The sequence below is a fragment of the Vespula vulgaris genome, chromosome 6 (assembly GCF_905475345.1).
Source record: "Vespula vulgaris chromosome 6, iyVesVulg1.1, whole genome shotgun sequence".
Classification (NCBI taxonomy): domain Eukaryota; kingdom Metazoa; phylum Arthropoda; class Insecta; order Hymenoptera; family Vespidae; genus Vespula; species Vespula vulgaris.
The window spans coordinates 5,711,681-5,730,636 of record NC_066591.1 but is presented as its reverse complement, the minus strand read 5'-3'; the positions used below and the strand labels follow the sequence as shown (position 1 = coordinate 5,730,636).

General features: G+C 35.5%; 1 protein-coding gene across 1 annotated transcript in view; it reads left to right on the top strand.

The window, feature by feature from the left end:
- The window catches only part of LOC127064708 (uncharacterized), a 28,134-nt gene extending 10,108 nt beyond the window's left edge, over nucleotides 1–18,026 (top strand). Inside the window, exons 3-13 of the mRNA XM_050996165.1 lie at nucleotides 508–883; nucleotides 1,441–1,539; nucleotides 6,182–6,364; nucleotides 6,452–6,580; nucleotides 6,649–6,856; nucleotides 6,967–7,197; nucleotides 7,828–8,152; nucleotides 8,226–8,473; nucleotides 8,793–8,969; nucleotides 9,053–9,307; nucleotides 9,388–18,026. Coding sequence (XP_050852122.1) covers nucleotides 508–883; nucleotides 1,441–1,539; nucleotides 6,182–6,364; nucleotides 6,452–6,580; nucleotides 6,649–6,856; nucleotides 6,967–7,197; nucleotides 7,828–8,152; nucleotides 8,226–8,473; nucleotides 8,793–8,969; nucleotides 9,053–9,307; nucleotides 9,388–9,715 — 2,559 coding nt within the window. The 3' untranslated portion in view covers nucleotides 9,716–18,026. The remainder of the gene's footprint in view (nucleotides 1–507; nucleotides 884–1,440; nucleotides 1,540–6,181; nucleotides 6,365–6,451; nucleotides 6,581–6,648; nucleotides 6,857–6,966; nucleotides 7,198–7,827; nucleotides 8,153–8,225; nucleotides 8,474–8,792; nucleotides 8,970–9,052; nucleotides 9,308–9,387) is intronic.
- Nucleotides 18,027–18,956: the final 930 nt, after the last annotated feature.

The following is an 18,956-nucleotide window of genomic DNA, read 5'->3' as shown; positions in this document are numbered from 1 at the left end:
TCTATTGTCGGACTTTTTTCCGTGATTTATAACGCACTGTAGTTGGTTTGTTTTCTCTTATTTCGCTTGGAGCATGAAAATAGCGGGTGCGTTATTCGATACAGTAGTACTCTTTCAATGGAATAACATGATCATGCATAGGTGGGGTTTAATATGTTATATATCCCCCCGAGGTATATGTCCTATTTTTATCGATCAACGAAAATATTTACCGTAGAAATTATTTATCGATGTTTCGCGTAAAAGTTGAATAATTTTTAGTAAACAGGGGAGAAGAAAGTTTTACGAGTTACTTTCTTCCTTTCTTTCTTTCTTTCTTTCTTTCTTCTTTTTCGAAGTTAATTTCCAAGACGATAATATTATATGGTCGAGTCTGTATATAGTTATGTAAGACGTTAGCAATGGTTCACCTTTGTAGTCAATTTAATCGTCCGAGCAGATGTTTTTGGACTCGAAATCGATCGCATATTTGCCCGACTTCTCGATCGTCCGACATGTTTATTACAGCATATGGGTATAAAAGATGAGCTCGACCAGAAGATCCTTTTGGTGTGTATCGAGGAACTCTGCCAGACGTCGCCTCCCCTCTCGTTGCCTGGTAGCACAGAAGCGAACTCATCTTCCACGACAACGAGCACGACAACGAGCACGACTACGGCGACGACGGCAACGACGGCGACGTTGACGGCAACGGCACTGACATCAGCTACGACCGGTAGTAACTCCGTCAATGCGAGCTGCGCTATCGGCCTCGCTCATCCGGCCAACAATACGACCAACGATGGTCATAATCTTGTGTTGCATAGCTTCAGTATTTTGGAAAAGTGTGACAAGTGTCGTAAATATCTCAGGGGTCTCTTGCATCAAGGCTTTCTCTGCCAAGGTAACAAATCTTATTTTTACGTCTATCTTCGACTTTAAATTTTCGAACAAGTTCGACGCAATTTTATTTGGATTACGTGTACGATAAAAGTTTTTATTCGCCAGTAATTTATTCACCAATAGTTACGTAGAAAGAGGAATAATTTATATTTCGATAATTAATCGTTACTCGTATCATTTGTTATCTTCATCTTTTCTTAATCACGCTTAGCAATTAGCATTTATTATTTATTATGATGATACGGTAGGTTTTTATTAAACGTACGTTAAATCGATTTTTTATGTTGCATTAAATGACTATTTTTACACTGACCTTCGCAATAATCATGAATTTAAAATATATATGTTAATTCTTATAAAAAGCATTTGACCAACGAATCTCAGTGGAAAGCTCAGGTTTTTAAAACGGTATTTACGAATGTGCAGCATATCGTTAGGTATGTGAGAAAGAAACTTACAGACACTTTGAACGCTCGATATCTTTTATTTTATTTAGCGACGATTCTTTTTTATTTCGCGTAAGCAGGAATAAAGATCGTGCTTTTTCTTTTTCGACAGATTGCGGCCTGGTAGCCCACAGAACGTGCTCGGCGATTGGTCTACCCATAAGCTGCGTCCCCGCTGAGTCGAAAAACCGTAGCAATAGATACGCTTCCGGTGAGTTAACTCTGAAACTTTTCGCTTACGCGCCAGACACGCGATTCCGTCTATCGCCAAGCGAGCGAACGAGCAAGCTCTCGTTGCTTCTTTGCCAGTTCATTTAATCAACGGTATATAGGTATACGGAAACTATTGAAAAATTCAAATATCGTTCCGCCGACTATCCAAGATATTGCATCAGAAACGTGTTCGTTAGCGCCTAAGTCGGTGCCGCGATCGAAGAGTTATGAAGTTTACGGCAAGGACACCTTTCTCAAGTACGTTACATCTCGTTATAAAAGCGAGTATAAATTAGAACCACGCTGGTATTGTTAGAATTTACAATGGCTTCCGACCGGTATCGGTTCATAGTCGTTCATAGTGTATATCGTACGGATATTGACTGTAATAACGGCCTCGCCCCTCTCGATGCGTTCTTGCGAATAGTATGAAACAAATATTAACGATTTCAGAGAGATATGTACGTATGCATGTGAAACACATGCACACACGTCGGATCTTGTAATTTCACTTCGTAATTTATTCACCGAACGACATACATCCATTAATGTAGCGAGGATAGAAATCGCATAGTTATAAATTTATATATATAAATATGTGTGTGTGTGTGTGTGTTGTATATATGTGTGTATATATATATACGCATATATGTACACTATGTACGTGCGAATGCATCCAACGCAAGTTCAACATAATTCCGTAAAAACAAAAGTAACGGATAAACTATTCTCGTACTTGGAAAACTTTTCCGTGAAAGCTTGGCGAACACACGTAAACTCGTGAACAAGCAAGCGATAGAGTGGTCGAGGCTAGTCGTTAAACTTAACGAAGCGGGCACAATGATCTTGTTCGATGCTGTCATCCCTCGATCGCATACGTGCTTGCTCGTGATTTTTATTCTAACGAATTCGATGAAATGTAGATAAGTAGATAACTATGTATATGTCTAAAGAAGCATTTCGCACGAGTGCGTCTGCACATATTAAATACTTAACTCTCTCGTAATTTAGCTCGTATAAAGGATGAGGACAATTTGAAAAATGAAAAGTATGCGGCATAATAATAAAAACGTTCTATTTTCTGTTTTAAATTGATTTTATTTTTTATCATAATTTCCTTTAACTTCAACGTGCTTTATCCAACGATGATCTAGTACTTTTATGCCGTCCTGACGAAAAGAAATTGGATAAGAAAACAAGTCAAACTTCAAATTAACGATTTTTGTTACAATTGCAACTCTTGTATGGAAATGTGCATTGTTCACATCCTTACAAATTTCGGACACTTTCGATCGGTAATTCTGCGAAACAATATTGTACATTTTTTTGACGATTTCTTCCGTGGTTGCAGTTTTTGGATGACCATTAGGCGGATCTTCTTGCAAGTTAGTAGATACGAGCACGTTTAAATTTGACCTTAAATTCCCATTTTTATTTTATTGCCGCATATGATGATGCATTATCATCAAAGATATTTTCCATTTCATTAAAAATTTCAATGGACGTTAAGTCTTTTTTAACGAGAAATTTAATTACGACATAGTGCTCGACGTTATCCATTTCACCGCAGGCAATGATATAGCTTCCTTTAAATTAACATTTCCAACAGACTATACCATGGATCAACTTTGAACTTTAAAGTTATGCATAAAATAGATAGTCAATATAAGATGTGTCAATGAAATTTATACATTATCACCATCTATGAGGGATAAGTCCGATATGAGCGATAAGGAATTTTCCAAATTGCCCTCGTATTAATAAATGAAAGAATATTCAATAATAAATAAATGGGAAGAATTCACACAAATACGTACTTTTCTCGAATATAACAAACTCTTTCTCAAATATAACATCTTTATATAATAAATTATAACAGTAATTACAATGATAATTTCAATAATAAATAATAGACACTTTCCTCTTATTTGCAATGAAAGGATTAATATACAAAAGTGTATATTTTTATAAGAAAGAGAGCTCATTGTGCGTTACTCATTTACCATGAAAAATTTACAATTCATTATGACTTTAACGTATGCCGTAGAGAAATTCAGAAAGCAAAGGAAAAATATTATCGGGAACGTGTTTACCGCTCTTTTTCATTTCTTTTCTTTTTTTATTTCTCTCTTCCTTTTCTTTATTCGATTGCCATCTTTCGCTTGCTCCGTTTATTACGTTTGAAGCATAAGTATGCATACATATGTATGTGCATACGGAGCTTGGATGACTTACGTTCGGTCTGTCGTCGAACGATGCGATTTGCAGGCGCAGCTTCCGGATATTCGTGACTAAGCGCAATTAAAAAATGAAATTATCGCTGGCGCGCTCGTTATTTCCGAGGTAACGTTGAATGTCCATATATATATACACATACATACATACATACATATATATATATACACGCACACATACACACATGTACACGTAGATACGTGCATGCAACGAAAGCTATTAAAATTATTCAGCAGCCGCGTTGTTCGACTCGCGGTCGACGACGACAAGTAGCAGTCATTCGCACATGGCACGAGCGCGCCCGGCACGATCGCCTACGACAAAATCGGCAGTAGGCTCGATAGGCATTCGTAACGAATATCGAATTTCCGTGTTGACCTCCATCGGACATGCCTTCCTTCGTTAACTTCACATCTATATGATCTTGTTCGCGTACCATGTTTCGATTCGTACTTTCTTTCTCCCCTCTCCACCCTCACCGCCCTTGTTTTCTTGTCTCTCCTCTCTTTCTCTCTCTCTCTCTCTCTCTCTCTCTCTCTCTCTCTCTCTCTCTCTCTCTGTTTCAAGCCGGATGAAGTAAAAGAATAAGATACGCTCGTCGAGAAACAAGACGTCGGTATCGTAGCCATAAAAATAAATTTCACTCCCTCTTCTTCTTCCCTTCTCTTTCTTTCTCTTTCTCATTATTATTTTTCTCTTTTTCTGTCCCCCCCCCCCTCTCTTTTCCCTTCCTCTTCTTTTCCTTTTCATAATGCATGTATGCACGCCTTTGATTGTACAAGTGGTGTACACAGTATCAATGACAAGTTGGTTTATGTCGCTACAACCCGCTCGAAAATACGAACACCTTTCCGTTTAGGTGCATACTTTTATGCGAAAATAAAGTCAATGGTTCGTCAGTTGTAAAACGAAGAAAAGAATAGCAGCAAGGCACGCGGCGAATGTGGGTAATAAACAATCGCGTAGACGGACGCTAGCCCTTGTCGCAATCGTCGACGTCGCAGGCTGATATGAGAAAAAATACTATTCGCGATACGTCGACCTCTCTGCTTGCATTTTTCACATCTTTTTTTGCATATGTAAAAACGATTTAAAGGGTTCTATTCTTTTTTTTTTTTTAGAAATCTTATCTTGTTTCTTTTTCTTTCTTTCTTTCTTTTTTTTTTGTCTATTTGCATCAAAATGTTCGGCAAAAATACTAATTTCGGCAAGAAAGATAATAAATGTAAATATTTTAAATAAAAAGATAAAAGCAGTCTAGACGTTGGTATATATTAAATATATAGTTGAAATAATTTGTTGTTTTCATTTGTAAATATTTGAAATGTCATGTTTGTTGAAAATAGAAAAATATAAAACGTTTCTATTTCATATAAATTTCCAACATGACTTAACACTTTTCTTCTTTATTTGTCGCTTTTGTCCTCTCTTGAAATGTCTCGTTAAATAAGGGTACTCTATGAAGGAAATAAAATAAAATAAAAAAAGAAAAGAATACTTTAGAGAGTACTTTGAAGCCGATGTTTGTTTCGTCCGTCCGTTTTTCACAAGCTGTCCAAGACGATTTTTATGACCGCGGTTCCTTCGTCGATGTGCTTGATCTTCTCTTTAAATCGTAACGATTTTCTTTTTCTCTTGTTAGGCTCATAAAGAAAGGCAAATTTCTTGCAGATGTGTCCTCGGATCGATAGTCAAAGAGAGAGAAAAACAGACAGACAGACAGAGAGAGAGAGAGAGAGAGAGAGAGAGAGAGAGAGAGAGAGAGAGAGAGAGAGAGAGAGAGAGAGAGAAAGGGAAACATTCCTCCCTATTGCCAGTGTTCCATTTGGAGATCCGCTTTTCTTGTTTTTCTATCGTTATCAGACTACGAACATTCGATGATTTTTTTCTTTGCTCCTCCCATGTTCCTACGAGTTTCTAATCACGGACGTTATAACGGTATAACGGCAGATTCAATATATTACATAGTCTTCGCTACCTGTTCTTACTTCTAAGTATTCTTATCTCATCGTTTGCCTTTCTATAGGAAATTAACAATTTGCGTTTATGAAAGCTGGCAATCGTGCAAATTTATTTGTGGTGGTTTAACGACGAGTAAGCTAGGAAACGAGCCTATACAATGAATCTTTTTTTGTTGCTATTATCGTGATTATGGGATAGAGAAACGGTGTAGTTAGTCAAATTAGAACTTATGACACGTACGTAGCTCATCGATTTTAAAGTATGAATAAAGATGTTACGGAGATTAAGAGGAAACGATATAAGTAAGGTGTATATATCACGGTGATATATAGCTCTTTAATTTTTCTTTCTGCTTATATGCGTAAGTACAAAGCTTCAGCGATATGTTTGTTTGTTTGTTCGTTCGTTCGTTTATTTATTTGTTTATTAATTTTTTAATTCAGTATTTGGCCTCGCCCTGTGTTCACAATTCGAAACATCCACGCGTTCTGCTCCTATCTTGGTGGAAAGATGTACGCGCGTACTCGAAGAAAGGGCATGTGCGGACACGACCTTAGATCTCTACAAAGTCTATTGCAGTAAACCTAACGAGCAAACCCTTGAGTTACGACAAAACTTGGACGAAGGTAAGATTCTTTAAACGTAGATACATATCTTTTCGTTGAATTATTACGACGTTTCAATTTAAATTTAAATTAAATTTTTCCGTGCAGACGTGCGTAACGCTGATTTGGATCGGTATACTCCTCAATGCATTGCAAGCGTTTTGAAAAAGTTCCTGCAAGAATTACCAGATCCGGTAATACCGGTACAATTTTATGACAGGTTCCTAGAGGCATCAAGTAAGTGTTCTTCGTAAGGTACTTACGATTTATGAGAGATACATAACGATTCATTTTTGCTCATTCAGATATGAGAAGCGACGAGCAGTGTGCTGCTCGTTTAGGACAACTAGTTACTGAACTTCCGGAACATCATAGGAGTACGTTGTTTCACTTGATGGCTCACTTTTGTCGCATATGTCAATTGCAACATGGGAGGGGTTACACAGAACCACCCACTGTACTTGTCCAGGTGTTCCGTCATATATTCATTAGGCCGCCTTGGGAACGGATCATGTGAGTATATAAGCGCACGATGTTCTAATTATTACTAATTCTCCTTAATGTTATTTTATCTTTTTCATGTTTACACACAATATCTGACATATTTTTCATTTGTATTCCAGACAAATTATACACAACACAAAAGCTTATATAAGGATAATGGAACTGTTGTTGCTGCACGTTGATTGGAACGAAAGGTTGCCCGAATTTGCGAGTGCTCCACAGCTTCCACCACGGAAATTTTCAAGGCCTCAGTTTCCTGTTCTAGATCCATTCCCGGTTCTCGAAGAAGATAATACGACAGAAAGATCGGGAACTGCTGGTGACAGTGGCAAGGATCAACAATCTCACAGGTATTTTGTTAGCTTTTTTTTTTAAATAGATTTGTACGTATTTACGATGTAAATATAAATGTTCCTAAGAGATCAAGGATCGACGAAGAACATATGAAACGAGAAAATCTGAAAATTACGTTTCGGATCGACCTAATTCGGTTAAGGAGCGGTTCGGTACGAGAGTGTACTAACATATTCGCAGTTGACAATTTTAGTGCGAGATTAGAAGCTACGTACGATTTTCAAACGTTCTGTATCTTAGGTCTGCTTTTCATGAGTAAAGTTACGTGGAACAATGTTGCCGGCTCTGAGCTACAAATTTTTAAATGACGTAGGACTGTGTTACCGACCCAGAATGTGTTCAGTCATTGTACCGAGTAGACGAATAGTACAGACAGTGTGTATTAAGTCATCCTAGTGAGTAGACGAATAGTAAAGAGCGTGTGTTAAGTCGTCGTAGTGAATAGAGGAATAATACGGAGTGTGTATGTGCGTCTGTAGCACTCGACAGAACGAGTGGATGACTCGTACCAAAGGGTTTTATATGTGTGCATATATATTGTGTTAATAAACGTATATTTTGACATCAAAAGGGAATTTCAAATAAATTAAATTTTCCTGTTATGTATTATATGTTGTTGTTTATAGGCCGCGAACGCTCCAGGAAGCCGAGTGGTACTGGGGAGATATAACGAGAGACGAGGTCAATGAAAAAATGATCGATTCGCCTGATGGCACTTTCCTAGTTCGTAATGCGTCTTCCAAAGGAGGTGAATATACTCTGACGTTGCGTAAAGGTGGCACGAATAAGCTTATTAAGATTTGTCATCGCAATGGAAATTACGGCTTTTCCGAGCCGTATAATTTTCATTCGGTTATCGAGTTGGTCGACTACTATAGGAATTGTTCCTTGGCTCAATATAATTCTACATTGGACATCAAGTTGTTATATCCTGTATCACGGTTTCAACAAGTAAGTTACTCTGATTAAAAATATCTACAATTTCGATGAATTTTGGGTACTATAAAAGTTGTATAAAAAATAGGACGACGAGATTGCCAGTACAACGGATATGGCAACGGTAAAACAAAAGTTTGCCGAATTGAGCAAAGAAATAGTTGATACGTGTCGGCAATATCAAGATTGTTCAGAATTGTACAGTAAAACGGCTTACGAGGTTCAATTAAAGAGACAAGCTCTGGAAGCTTTTTCAGAAGCAATTAAGATGTTCGAAGATCAGATGAAACTGCAGGAAAAGTTTCAAAAGGAAGCTCAACCGCATGAGATATCGACGTGAGCTTTTTAACGATACTGTGATAAATGGGTTCCCGAAAAATATCGTGAGCACGGAAAAGTGAAGTTTTTATTCGTTGCGATTTATCAAAATTTCTTTGAAGCATTGTGATATAATCAATTATTTTGATTTTGAAATTTCATAATTTCATTGGTCAATTATATTCTCTCTTTCTAACTCTCTCTTTCTTTTCTCTCGTCGAAGTTGTTCAAAATAAAGATATCAGAGATCGTTGCTTGCTATGGCTTTCGATGGACTCCATAATATCATATTTTTTATTTCGTGATATAAAATTCTACATAGACGTTGTGATTATAGTTTAACCGAGAATGCAGAGCTGCTGAAACGCAGATTAAAATCTTTAGAGGACAGTAGGGAACAATTGGATGATAGTTTGAAGCAACGAATAGCCTACAATAGAACTCTCGAAAGAGAAATGCATAAACTAAAGCCGGAGATTATTCAACTTGTGAGGCAAAGGGACAAACACTTCACGTACGTTGATTCATATTTCTTCGTTGTAACATTTCATCTCAGATTGCATTGAGTTCGCATCTTATCTTTCTTTTTTTCGCTAGATGGTTGAAGAAAAATGGCATGACGGCAAACAAAATCAATCAGCTAGTGCTAAATCATTCACTTACAAATCCATTAGTCGGCGATTTAGTATACGGAGATCTTCCAGAAGTTGATTTAGAAGTGCATACGGATGAAAAGACTTGGCTTTACTTGGAAGGATCACGTTCCGATGCCGATCGTATTCTTGCTGGACGACCGGATGGTACGTTCCTGGTACGAAGATCAAGAACCGGTCAATATGCCTTGTCGATCATGTAAGTTATCTCATTTTTAAAATATTTCTTTACGTAACAAGACATATTCTGAATTCATCGTATTTCCATCGAAATCGTAGGTGCAACGGTACTGTAAATCACTGTATCATATATGCGACCGAACGAGGTTACGGGTTTGCCGAGCCTTATAATATTCACGAGAGCTTGAAACATCTAGTGCTACATTATGCACAAAATTCTCTGGAGGAGCATAATGAAAGTCTGAGTACGACATTGGCTTATCCGGCTTTTGCGCCGTCAACGGCTCTGGCACAGCTACAAGCGCAGCAGATGCAACTGCAAATGCATATGCCAGCGCAGAATCAACTACAGTTTAAACGACCTATCGAAAGCCAATCCCAATTTACACGAAGTTTGGAAAATCAACATTTTATAACTCATACGTAATATTTATATGTTTATCAATCTGGCCGGAATTGCTTGATAACTTCAGATACTCGTGCGTGATTTTACGTATAAATTCGTTCGCTTAAAATGGAGCGAACGAACGAACGAAACGTACTGTGAGTTTATATTCATATGTATGCGACACGAGAGAAATACGAGGGGACTTGTAATGTTGCGCCTTCCCGGGGAAGGATTACAAAGAGGATTGTTTTTCTTTTTACCAGAATATTTGAAAATGTGAATTATGCTGATATCTCTAAGGCATAGCGATAGCGATAATAATTGTCGAAGGTCCTAGTTGTAGAAGTACCTGTAGTCGTAGTAGTAATGGTGATAGTTGGTGGTAGTAAGAGCGAAAAAAAATTCACGCAGCAGTATGCGTTTTTATTCTTTTTTGCTGCGTATTAAAGCTCCTCCTACGTAAACTGCTAATTATCGGTAATTATTCTATCTTATACATCCTGTTTAGAAATTATATCGTTTCTTCTTTTTCCTGTCTTTTGTCGGAGCTTTATCTCGCTATGTTAAACGATTGTTTGTTCTGATCTTATGGCGATCGATTTATATCGGATTGAAAATGAAATTAGCAGAGTTGAACCGGGAGGAGCATTAATAATATTTCAGATGAAACGACCAAACGATCCATTGTTAGTTACGCTGTTGCGTACGGATTGATAGACAGTGTCGGGATGTTAGAATACACTCACGAGTCTTCGTAAGATCAATATTGATACGTTTCAGTAAGCTATATTCTTCAGGAAAGAATAAGTTTGATGTATGAACCTTGCTACATCTAAAAGTCAAATTTCTCTATCGAAAACGTCGATACGACCGAGAGTATATTTGTAGTTTAACAACTAAATCACTCTTCGCTCAAATAAGTCACAAGTCCCATTGGTAATCAGGGTAGACATATTTCTCGTAAATTTAAATATTAATGTAATTATTATAGCGACGATTAAGGCGTTTTCGAATACTTTTCAAAAATTATATTTTCTTATACGCCTGTGTTTTTAACATCTATCTTACTTCTCATTTCTTTGTTCAGACACTTTTTGAACTTTGTCGAGTGATTTAGATTGTATCGGTGGTTAAACTTCTGTTGCATCGGATCTTATGAACGATATCGAAGTTTATATCTATAAAATCATCGATAAACGATAAACGTCGATCTTCGAGTCTCGGAAATTTCCAGCGTTTGTATAATCGTAGTAAACTCCGAGAAATTAGTGAGAGATTGCTCGCGAGAGAATGGAACGAACACTTTAATCGCGAAGTTATAGTTTTTAGCGCTTAGCCACCGATAAAAAAAGTATATATATATATATATATATATATATATATATATATAAATATAAATATATATGTGTATATATTCGTTATATTTCGGTGCTTGTTACAACGAAATTTCTTCGGAGGTGCAAGAGGTTTTTTATATAATGTGTAGATTATAAGTATTGTGCCAGGCCCGCGTGGGTTATGTACGATTTTAAACAAGAAAACAATATTGTCTGTGATTTCGGATCAGTGAGAAAAAGAGAGAGAGAGAGAGAGAAAGAGAGAGCGAAAGAGAGAAAGAGAGAGAGAGAGAGAGAGAGAGAGAGAGATAATATCGCGTTTATCATTTCATTCGATGTTACTCTTTAAGATTTTATCTTCTTTTTTTTATTTGTTCTTCTTCTTTATACTATCGCTTTAAAGTTTACCCATTACTAGGTCTTATAAGGGAACTTAATCTCGTCATTTAACATTCTCGCGTATACGTAGTAAAATTGTTATAAAATTTTCTTAACCATTGGCATTTAAAGATCGAACATTTGTCACACTTCCCGCTTTTTCAAAAGGAACCTCGGGAGCAATGGAATTTTCATTGCTCTTTTATTTATGATACATGAATTTTTCTTCTTAGATCTTTCACTCGGAAAGCATAACTCGATCGCGTGTTAAAGAGAGCGAAATAATCGGAAAAGAAACGAAGAACGATCGAACGTCGTTTAGCGTGGCTCATGATTAAGATATGAGTGTGCCTCAAGAAATCTTGCATTTACGGAGCGGTCAGTAAACGTAAGAGTGTATCGAGGCTATTCGCTATACCTGTCATATCGAATGCTATCGACGAATGATCAAATATGCTCGCGAGTATGAATTCCGCAAATGATACGATCGAGTGACTGTTAATACATACAACATACGTTGTAAATGATATAAATTATAACGGGTAACGTTTTAATAAATTATTGTCAGCTTATTTTCACTCGAATGCTCGAAAATGTAGTTATCATCATTCCGATCTCTAGTACAAAAGGGCGAGAGGTGATGACGCGTGTTTTCTTTGTTCATTAATTTTCTTTTTTTTTCTTTTTTTTTTTTCTTTAGTTTGTCTATTAAATTTTTTTTTCTTTTTTTTTCTGTACGAAAGGATAAAACGAATACGTGGGAAGGAAGAGAAGAAGCAGTAGAATAAGGAGGCGGACGTAGTATTTGCAAAATGAAAGGCCCGTTGTTCATCTTTTAAGGCTTCGAATAACGTAGACATTAGGTAGTTTAGGTCTTTTTTATACAAAAAGGGAGAAAAAAGAAACAGGGAATACGAGTCGTGGTGCCTCGATAGGCTTGTATTTCGTGATCGTCCAGTTGCGTGCCAGCGCTGAGCTCGATCGTTTGTTGCCGTGTCGTTGGATCGTTTGTTTCGTAGACGGGTATTAAAAAACTTGTGCTTTACACGCGTATTACCAGTGTCGATCGGGTAGCCCTTTTTCTATGCGAAGAAGGGTTCACCTTCTCTTACCACTTTTCATGTGTTTTGCAATCGCATTAGCGAGCTCGATCGAGCTTCTTTTTTTCTTTTTTTTCGCGATAAGAAATTCGAAAAATCTTTCGATTTTAACGACTCATACTATAATCATCATTTACATTTTAAATAATTTTCATGTGTACCATATTGGTAAATATAGGTTTTATAACGCGATGATATCCTGAAAAGAAATAATTTTCACTCGTGCTTTTATTGAACGAAGGATTGAATATAAAGAAACGCATGTAGCGTTTCGTGCTTATTTCTATATTTCGATATTCGATCGAATTATTTGTGTTAATTTCTTTTTTTATGTTTGTCTTTATTCTCTTTTAAATCAAATGCTTTTTCTCGAACGGTGGCGAGGAAAACATATGATTACAACGTCCGGTTCGTTTGGATACGAGGTGAATAAAGAGTAAAAAGTGTAATCGATGGTGAAAGGATGTGTGAGGTAGACGTGAGAGAAAAAGAGAAAATGATACAAAAAAATCACACACATAACATACGTACATACATAATACATACATACATACATACATATATATATATTTTTACTTACTTTCAAGGCAAACCTTTAATTGATTATTTATAATATATACGTGCATATATATTATATACATTATATATTATATCACGATGCCGCGTTAAATCCTCACGCGTGCACATCCATGAGTTTGGCGATAAAAAAAAAGAATAAAAGCAAAAGCATTCTTTTCTCTTCTCCTCAAACTCATGGATGTCGATCCAACATTACGTGTCGCATGCGGAGATCGAACGTGTTTGGTTTTCAACATTTTTAATCCTTTCGTCGTTTAGCCGAAATAAACGTATATTTATTAAAAAAGCACCCGAGGTCCGAAGCAACATAAAATGTATAAATTAGCCCACAACATATAGTTTTTTTATCAATAGTCGTCAGAAAATAAGATAAAAAAAAAGAATTCTTCTTTCAGCATACTATGTAATTTTGACTAAACAACAAAAGGTTTAAAATTTGATAACGATCCGTAATCGATGATCCTAAATTCGTTCAGACGTGTGCGAGAGTTGAACGATGCGTCCGAAAGATCTTTATTCTCGGTATTCTTATATCGAGGATGTACGAATGCGAGTGCGCGCGTGTGTATGTGTGTGTGTCTAATCGTCAACGTGAATAAACGTAAACATATATAAATGATTTTTCCTATTGATCACACGAAAGAAAGAAAAAGATTGGAAAGCAAAGATGAAGGAAAGAGAGAGAGAGAGAGAGAAAGAGAAATCAATTGTAAAATACACGACGTTTCGCTGACTTTCTTTGTCCGTGACAATAGTGTCCTTTCAAGGGATTATTCTGTCTTGCAACTGTGACGAAATCGCAAGGTTATAATTTAAAACTCTTTAGAGATACCATTAAAAAAAAATATAGCACGCGTGACGGATCGCTCCTCGTGTGTACACCTTTCTTGTTAATTTATTATCACCTTTTCAAACTCAGCTCACTAATGAAGATAATCATCCCGTTAGATTAGATTGATCGATTTGTCTTTGGTATCTAATCGAAACTTTCTATATATAGACTAACAAAGGCATCTCTTGGGAAATAGATTCGAAGAATCGAACGGAACAAAATTAAAATATGGCAATGTCTTTTTTTCTCTTTTCTTTTATCAGCTCGATCGTTGTAATTGCGATATATGTAGAAAATGATATCGTTCGGTACTTTGGTTTTATCACAGATTAATAATAATATTATTATTGCGTGTATATCCGAGCCGAATATTACTCTGTTATAGGAAAGAGAAAAGAAAAAGAATGAAACGACGACGGAACGATGCAAGAAAGTCGCTAGGATTGTTTTATTAACGGCAGGACCGATTCGAATTATCTTTTTACAAGTACGAAATTTGTGGGCGAGATGTTAATATTCCGTTTGTTAATAAACGAACACGTCCATGCATCTCTGGACGACTTGCGGAATTATTTTTGTAGGATTTAAAAATGTCTCGAAAGAATTCGCTTCGTTCGTTCGAATGGGAACGCCAATATATTTTGTGGTTAAAATGAAGCGCTTTTTTGACGAGGAAAATGAAAAAAAAAGAAATAAAAAAATAAAAGAGAAAAAGAAAAAGTCTAGGAAAGATATTTAACGTGCACATTCAAGTATTGAAGCTCGGACGGATTAAATTGTGGCATAAACGATTCGACTTGCGAATGCGCAGCCTACCATTGAATATGTGATCTCTGGAAATTAACGCGGAGGAATATAGGAGAGCGTGCGTCTGTGTGTGTCTGTGTGTGTGCATGTGTGTATAAGTATGGGTGTAACGAATTATCGTTGCCTTAGCTTTTTGTACAATTTAACAAGATTGAATGAATGAAAAGTGAGCCAGAGAAGGAGAGAAAGAAAGAGAGAGAGAGAGAGAGAAATTGTGCAGGATATGAAATGTTTATTATATTAATGTAATCGATGTTGGTATCTGTGAAGATAAATGGTGATAATAAAACGATAAAAGTAGTAAGCTATTCTCGTAAGTTCGCTCGAGAAAGGTGACATAGCCTTGCAGCAAGAATTGTGCGACAAGCTGATAATCAAATTGTATGAATATTGATATTGTTACAATGTTTATGATAATAATATTGTTAGTATTAATGGCAATGATGATAATATTAATTAACGACGACGATGATAATTGTAATTCGTAATTTTTACGCATGGAGATCGCCGTCTTGAAATGAAATATGCAAGAAAAAAAAAGCAATGTCGATCGTTTCTTTGCCCGAAAGGAGATTACCCGACCCGTATCTTTTTAAAATACGTTTCCCAAGATGATGAAAAACCCTACGATTTGGTAATCGATCAGCAGGAAAATGTGGATCAAAATTATTTGAGGAAACAGTAATTAATCGGATACAATACATAGAACGAATGAAAAATTCATTACTTTTCTTCGTTGTTTCTATTCGGAAACACGATATTCGCCTTTGTCTGTATATATCTACATATATACATAAAAACTTAAACGGATCTCATCATCGTCGATAACGTTGGCAACATTAAACAAAATCTTTTCAGCGGTTTGGCTAGAGGCAGAACTCAGGTTCGACGATTTCAATTGAAACGAACAATATTAAGCACTTTTAAAGTAAGTTAGTTCTACGCGTACGACGAATCGTCCGTAAATTAAAAAAAAAAAAAATAATAAAATAAAAGAAAAGAAAAGAAAAAAACAGGCTGATTTAGAAAATATTAATAGGAAAAATTAAGTAGACCAATCTATAATATAGAACTAACTAATAATTAATATACATATATGTATAAATATATATATACATACACAGGTAATATATAGAAATAAAACAATTTTCTTGCGCCTCTATGCTGAACGATCAGAATTGCATAATCTATTAATAATATGTATCACTTCGATAAAAATAAGACAGTCTGTATAGTGTATACAAAGGAACAGTATAATGTATGACAAAGAAATTACAAGTTTGTACATGTGTACGTGCGATTCTGTGTGTGTTTGTGTGTGCATGGCGATCGCTCACATGTCGTGTGTAAAAATACGAAGAGAACTTATGTACACAAAGTAGTTAAACGCTCGTAACAAATACTCCGCGGAATTTTCTCGTAATTAAATAAGGTCCATCGAAAAGTGAAACGATCGACTTTACTCTCTAATCTGTATTACTTGAAAATGATCGCTCTGTTAATAATTATAAATTCACAACTTCACGGATTCATTGATGGTATTGTTGAAAAATTAGAGATACGATATGTAATGCATTCCGATAGCAATTTTAGCCATACCGAGAGTATCAGCAAATTTTTTGGTATAAATAATCCGAGCGTCTGAAAGAAGCACGTACTACTTTATTTTGGCGAAAGCGAAGTTTACGCAGAGATATCGATTATCTTCTTAAGAATAAAAGCGCGACGTTTTCGGATACAATTTTAATAGAAAAAATATAAATGGGAGCATACGTGTCCGACTTCGAAGACGGAGAGTTTTTAAATAAAATACAAAAAAGAAAAGAAATAACACTTCGATCGCAATTATTAAAGTTTGGAAGAATTTATCAATTTTATAACGAACGCGTTAAATGCAACGTTTCGTATATTCCATATTCGATATATCAAAGTCCGAGCAAGTTCGTAATCAAAAATAGGTAATTCTTTTTTCTCGAAGTCGGCCACATATATAAACGTTAATAAATTTGAGATGGGTAGGCGCTAATTGGAGAATCTCTTTTTTAACTAAAGTCAGAAAAAGGGGGTATCCTACGAGCGCTCACCGTTTTTCAATCCTTGCCATTTTTGTACATAGTATCCGTGTCCAAATGCTCGCGAAGAAAAAGAACGAGGAGAAAGGGTGTATTAACAAAAGTCGTGTAACAATGTATTTGGAGAAATAATAATTGTGCGAGTGATGTGCGACGTGTGTGTATGCTGCAAGGTGAAAAATTACAAATATGATTACGGATCGTATGATAAGAGGGAGGGACGGAGGGAGGGATAAGGAACGAAGAGAAGGGAAAGAGAAAGAGGAAGAGAAATGAGAAGCAGAATTTATCGACACAATATTATATTATTAACAAACGTATGCTGTCCCACTGTGATAAAAAAATTTTGTTTTTGCATGTAAAATATACTATTAATGTCATAAGTACGAAGGAATCATATTACGGCGCATATATATAGATGTATGCGCTGACGCATGTACGATCTTAGATCGATCTATGTATCTATATATATATCTATATATATGCAGGCATAACACACAAGCATACATATATTGTGATTCAGTGTGCACAGGGATTACAGAGTGCATGCGATTCTACAAAGAATACAAATTTTAATTATTCCCACCATGTTTTCACACGCTCCCATATAAAAATATGGGACGAGTCTAGTCCTGTTTACGAAACATATATAGAAAGTATATAATGTATAACTTGTAAAGGGGAGCGTAGAAATCATTTATTATAAAACGTTAAAAAAGATTATTATTCATATATAGCGATGAGTCGTCGTAACCTCATAGTAGATTTGTTATGAATCGATTCGTGTTCGATTAATTTCCTCGAAGCTTTATAAATAAAATTAATAGTTCGTTGCATTTCATTGAGAAATGAACAAACGGCCCGCTTTTATTCGGTATAATTTTATGTTTTTCTTTCGAATGAATAATTTATAGCGATTTCATAGATATTTTTCGCGCGTTTTACGACTTGTAAACAGTCGCATTAGAATTTGATGGACATTTGCAGTTTACCATAGAAATTATTCCCTGTACGAAATGAGTTCGAATTTGAACGTCGGTTAAATCAATGGGATGGATTTTCAATGAAATTTGATTAGGTCTTTACTGCGTCATTAGTCTTCGGGCGTGTGAAAACTGGGGATGAGATAAGTGTTTATTCGCTTTTTTGCGCAACGGTCATCCTCATATTGTACCGTTTATTTGGTAGCACTACCATGTAAAACCATTTATATTTGCATATAATTAATATGTTTTACTTATAAGACCGAGTTGTTTTTTATTCCGTACCTTGACCCATCGGTACGATTAAGATCTTTGATAATGATTTATAATAACCAAAGAAAATGATTAATCAAAGGATTACCTTGCATGTTTTTTTTTATCTAGTTTTTATCTAAGAAATGTTACTCTTTAATATAAAATATTTGATACATTTACCTATCGTTTCCATTCGACGGTAGAAATGAATGAAATATTCCTTTTATATTTTACGTATGTCAATTATTTAACGTACAATTTAATACGCGGTCACACCTCTGGCGTTAGTAAAATTAAAACTTAATTTGGTAGGATCGAATTATGCAATTACTGTATTGGTATCCGTAGATGAAGTTAGTCACGTTTTCGCGAATACGTGATAGAGATTCAAATGAAGTTTGTGATGTATATGCAACTAGTTTCGTTTCACGATCATTATATGAGACATGTAGAAGGAATTTATAATTAGTTACATATAAGCGTTAATAAGAATCGCTTGTTATCTATGTAGCACAATCAATCATTCTCTTAGATTCGATCGGAACGAACATGAAAAAAAAACTCGAGTCACGTATTTGTCCCACATAGATTGACGTTAAGTGTTCGATTCGTGAAATATAAAAAATGTCTGATAGCAAAACGATTCTTAACATTATAACAAACTTCACTATATATTTACGATATGTCTCTGATATCTTCTTTTTCATTTTATTAATAAAGTAACAATCAGTATAATAATTATAAGAATAACAGCGATGATGATGATAATAATAATAATAATAATAATAATAATAATAATAATTAATAAATAATATCAGAAGCAATTAAACGTTTTCTTCAAACGTTTATTAGTATAATTTTTTGCAAAAATTCTTATCACAAGACATAAAGCTAGTTCGCGAGTGACTGGTATTATCGGACCTTAGTCGGTAGGTTT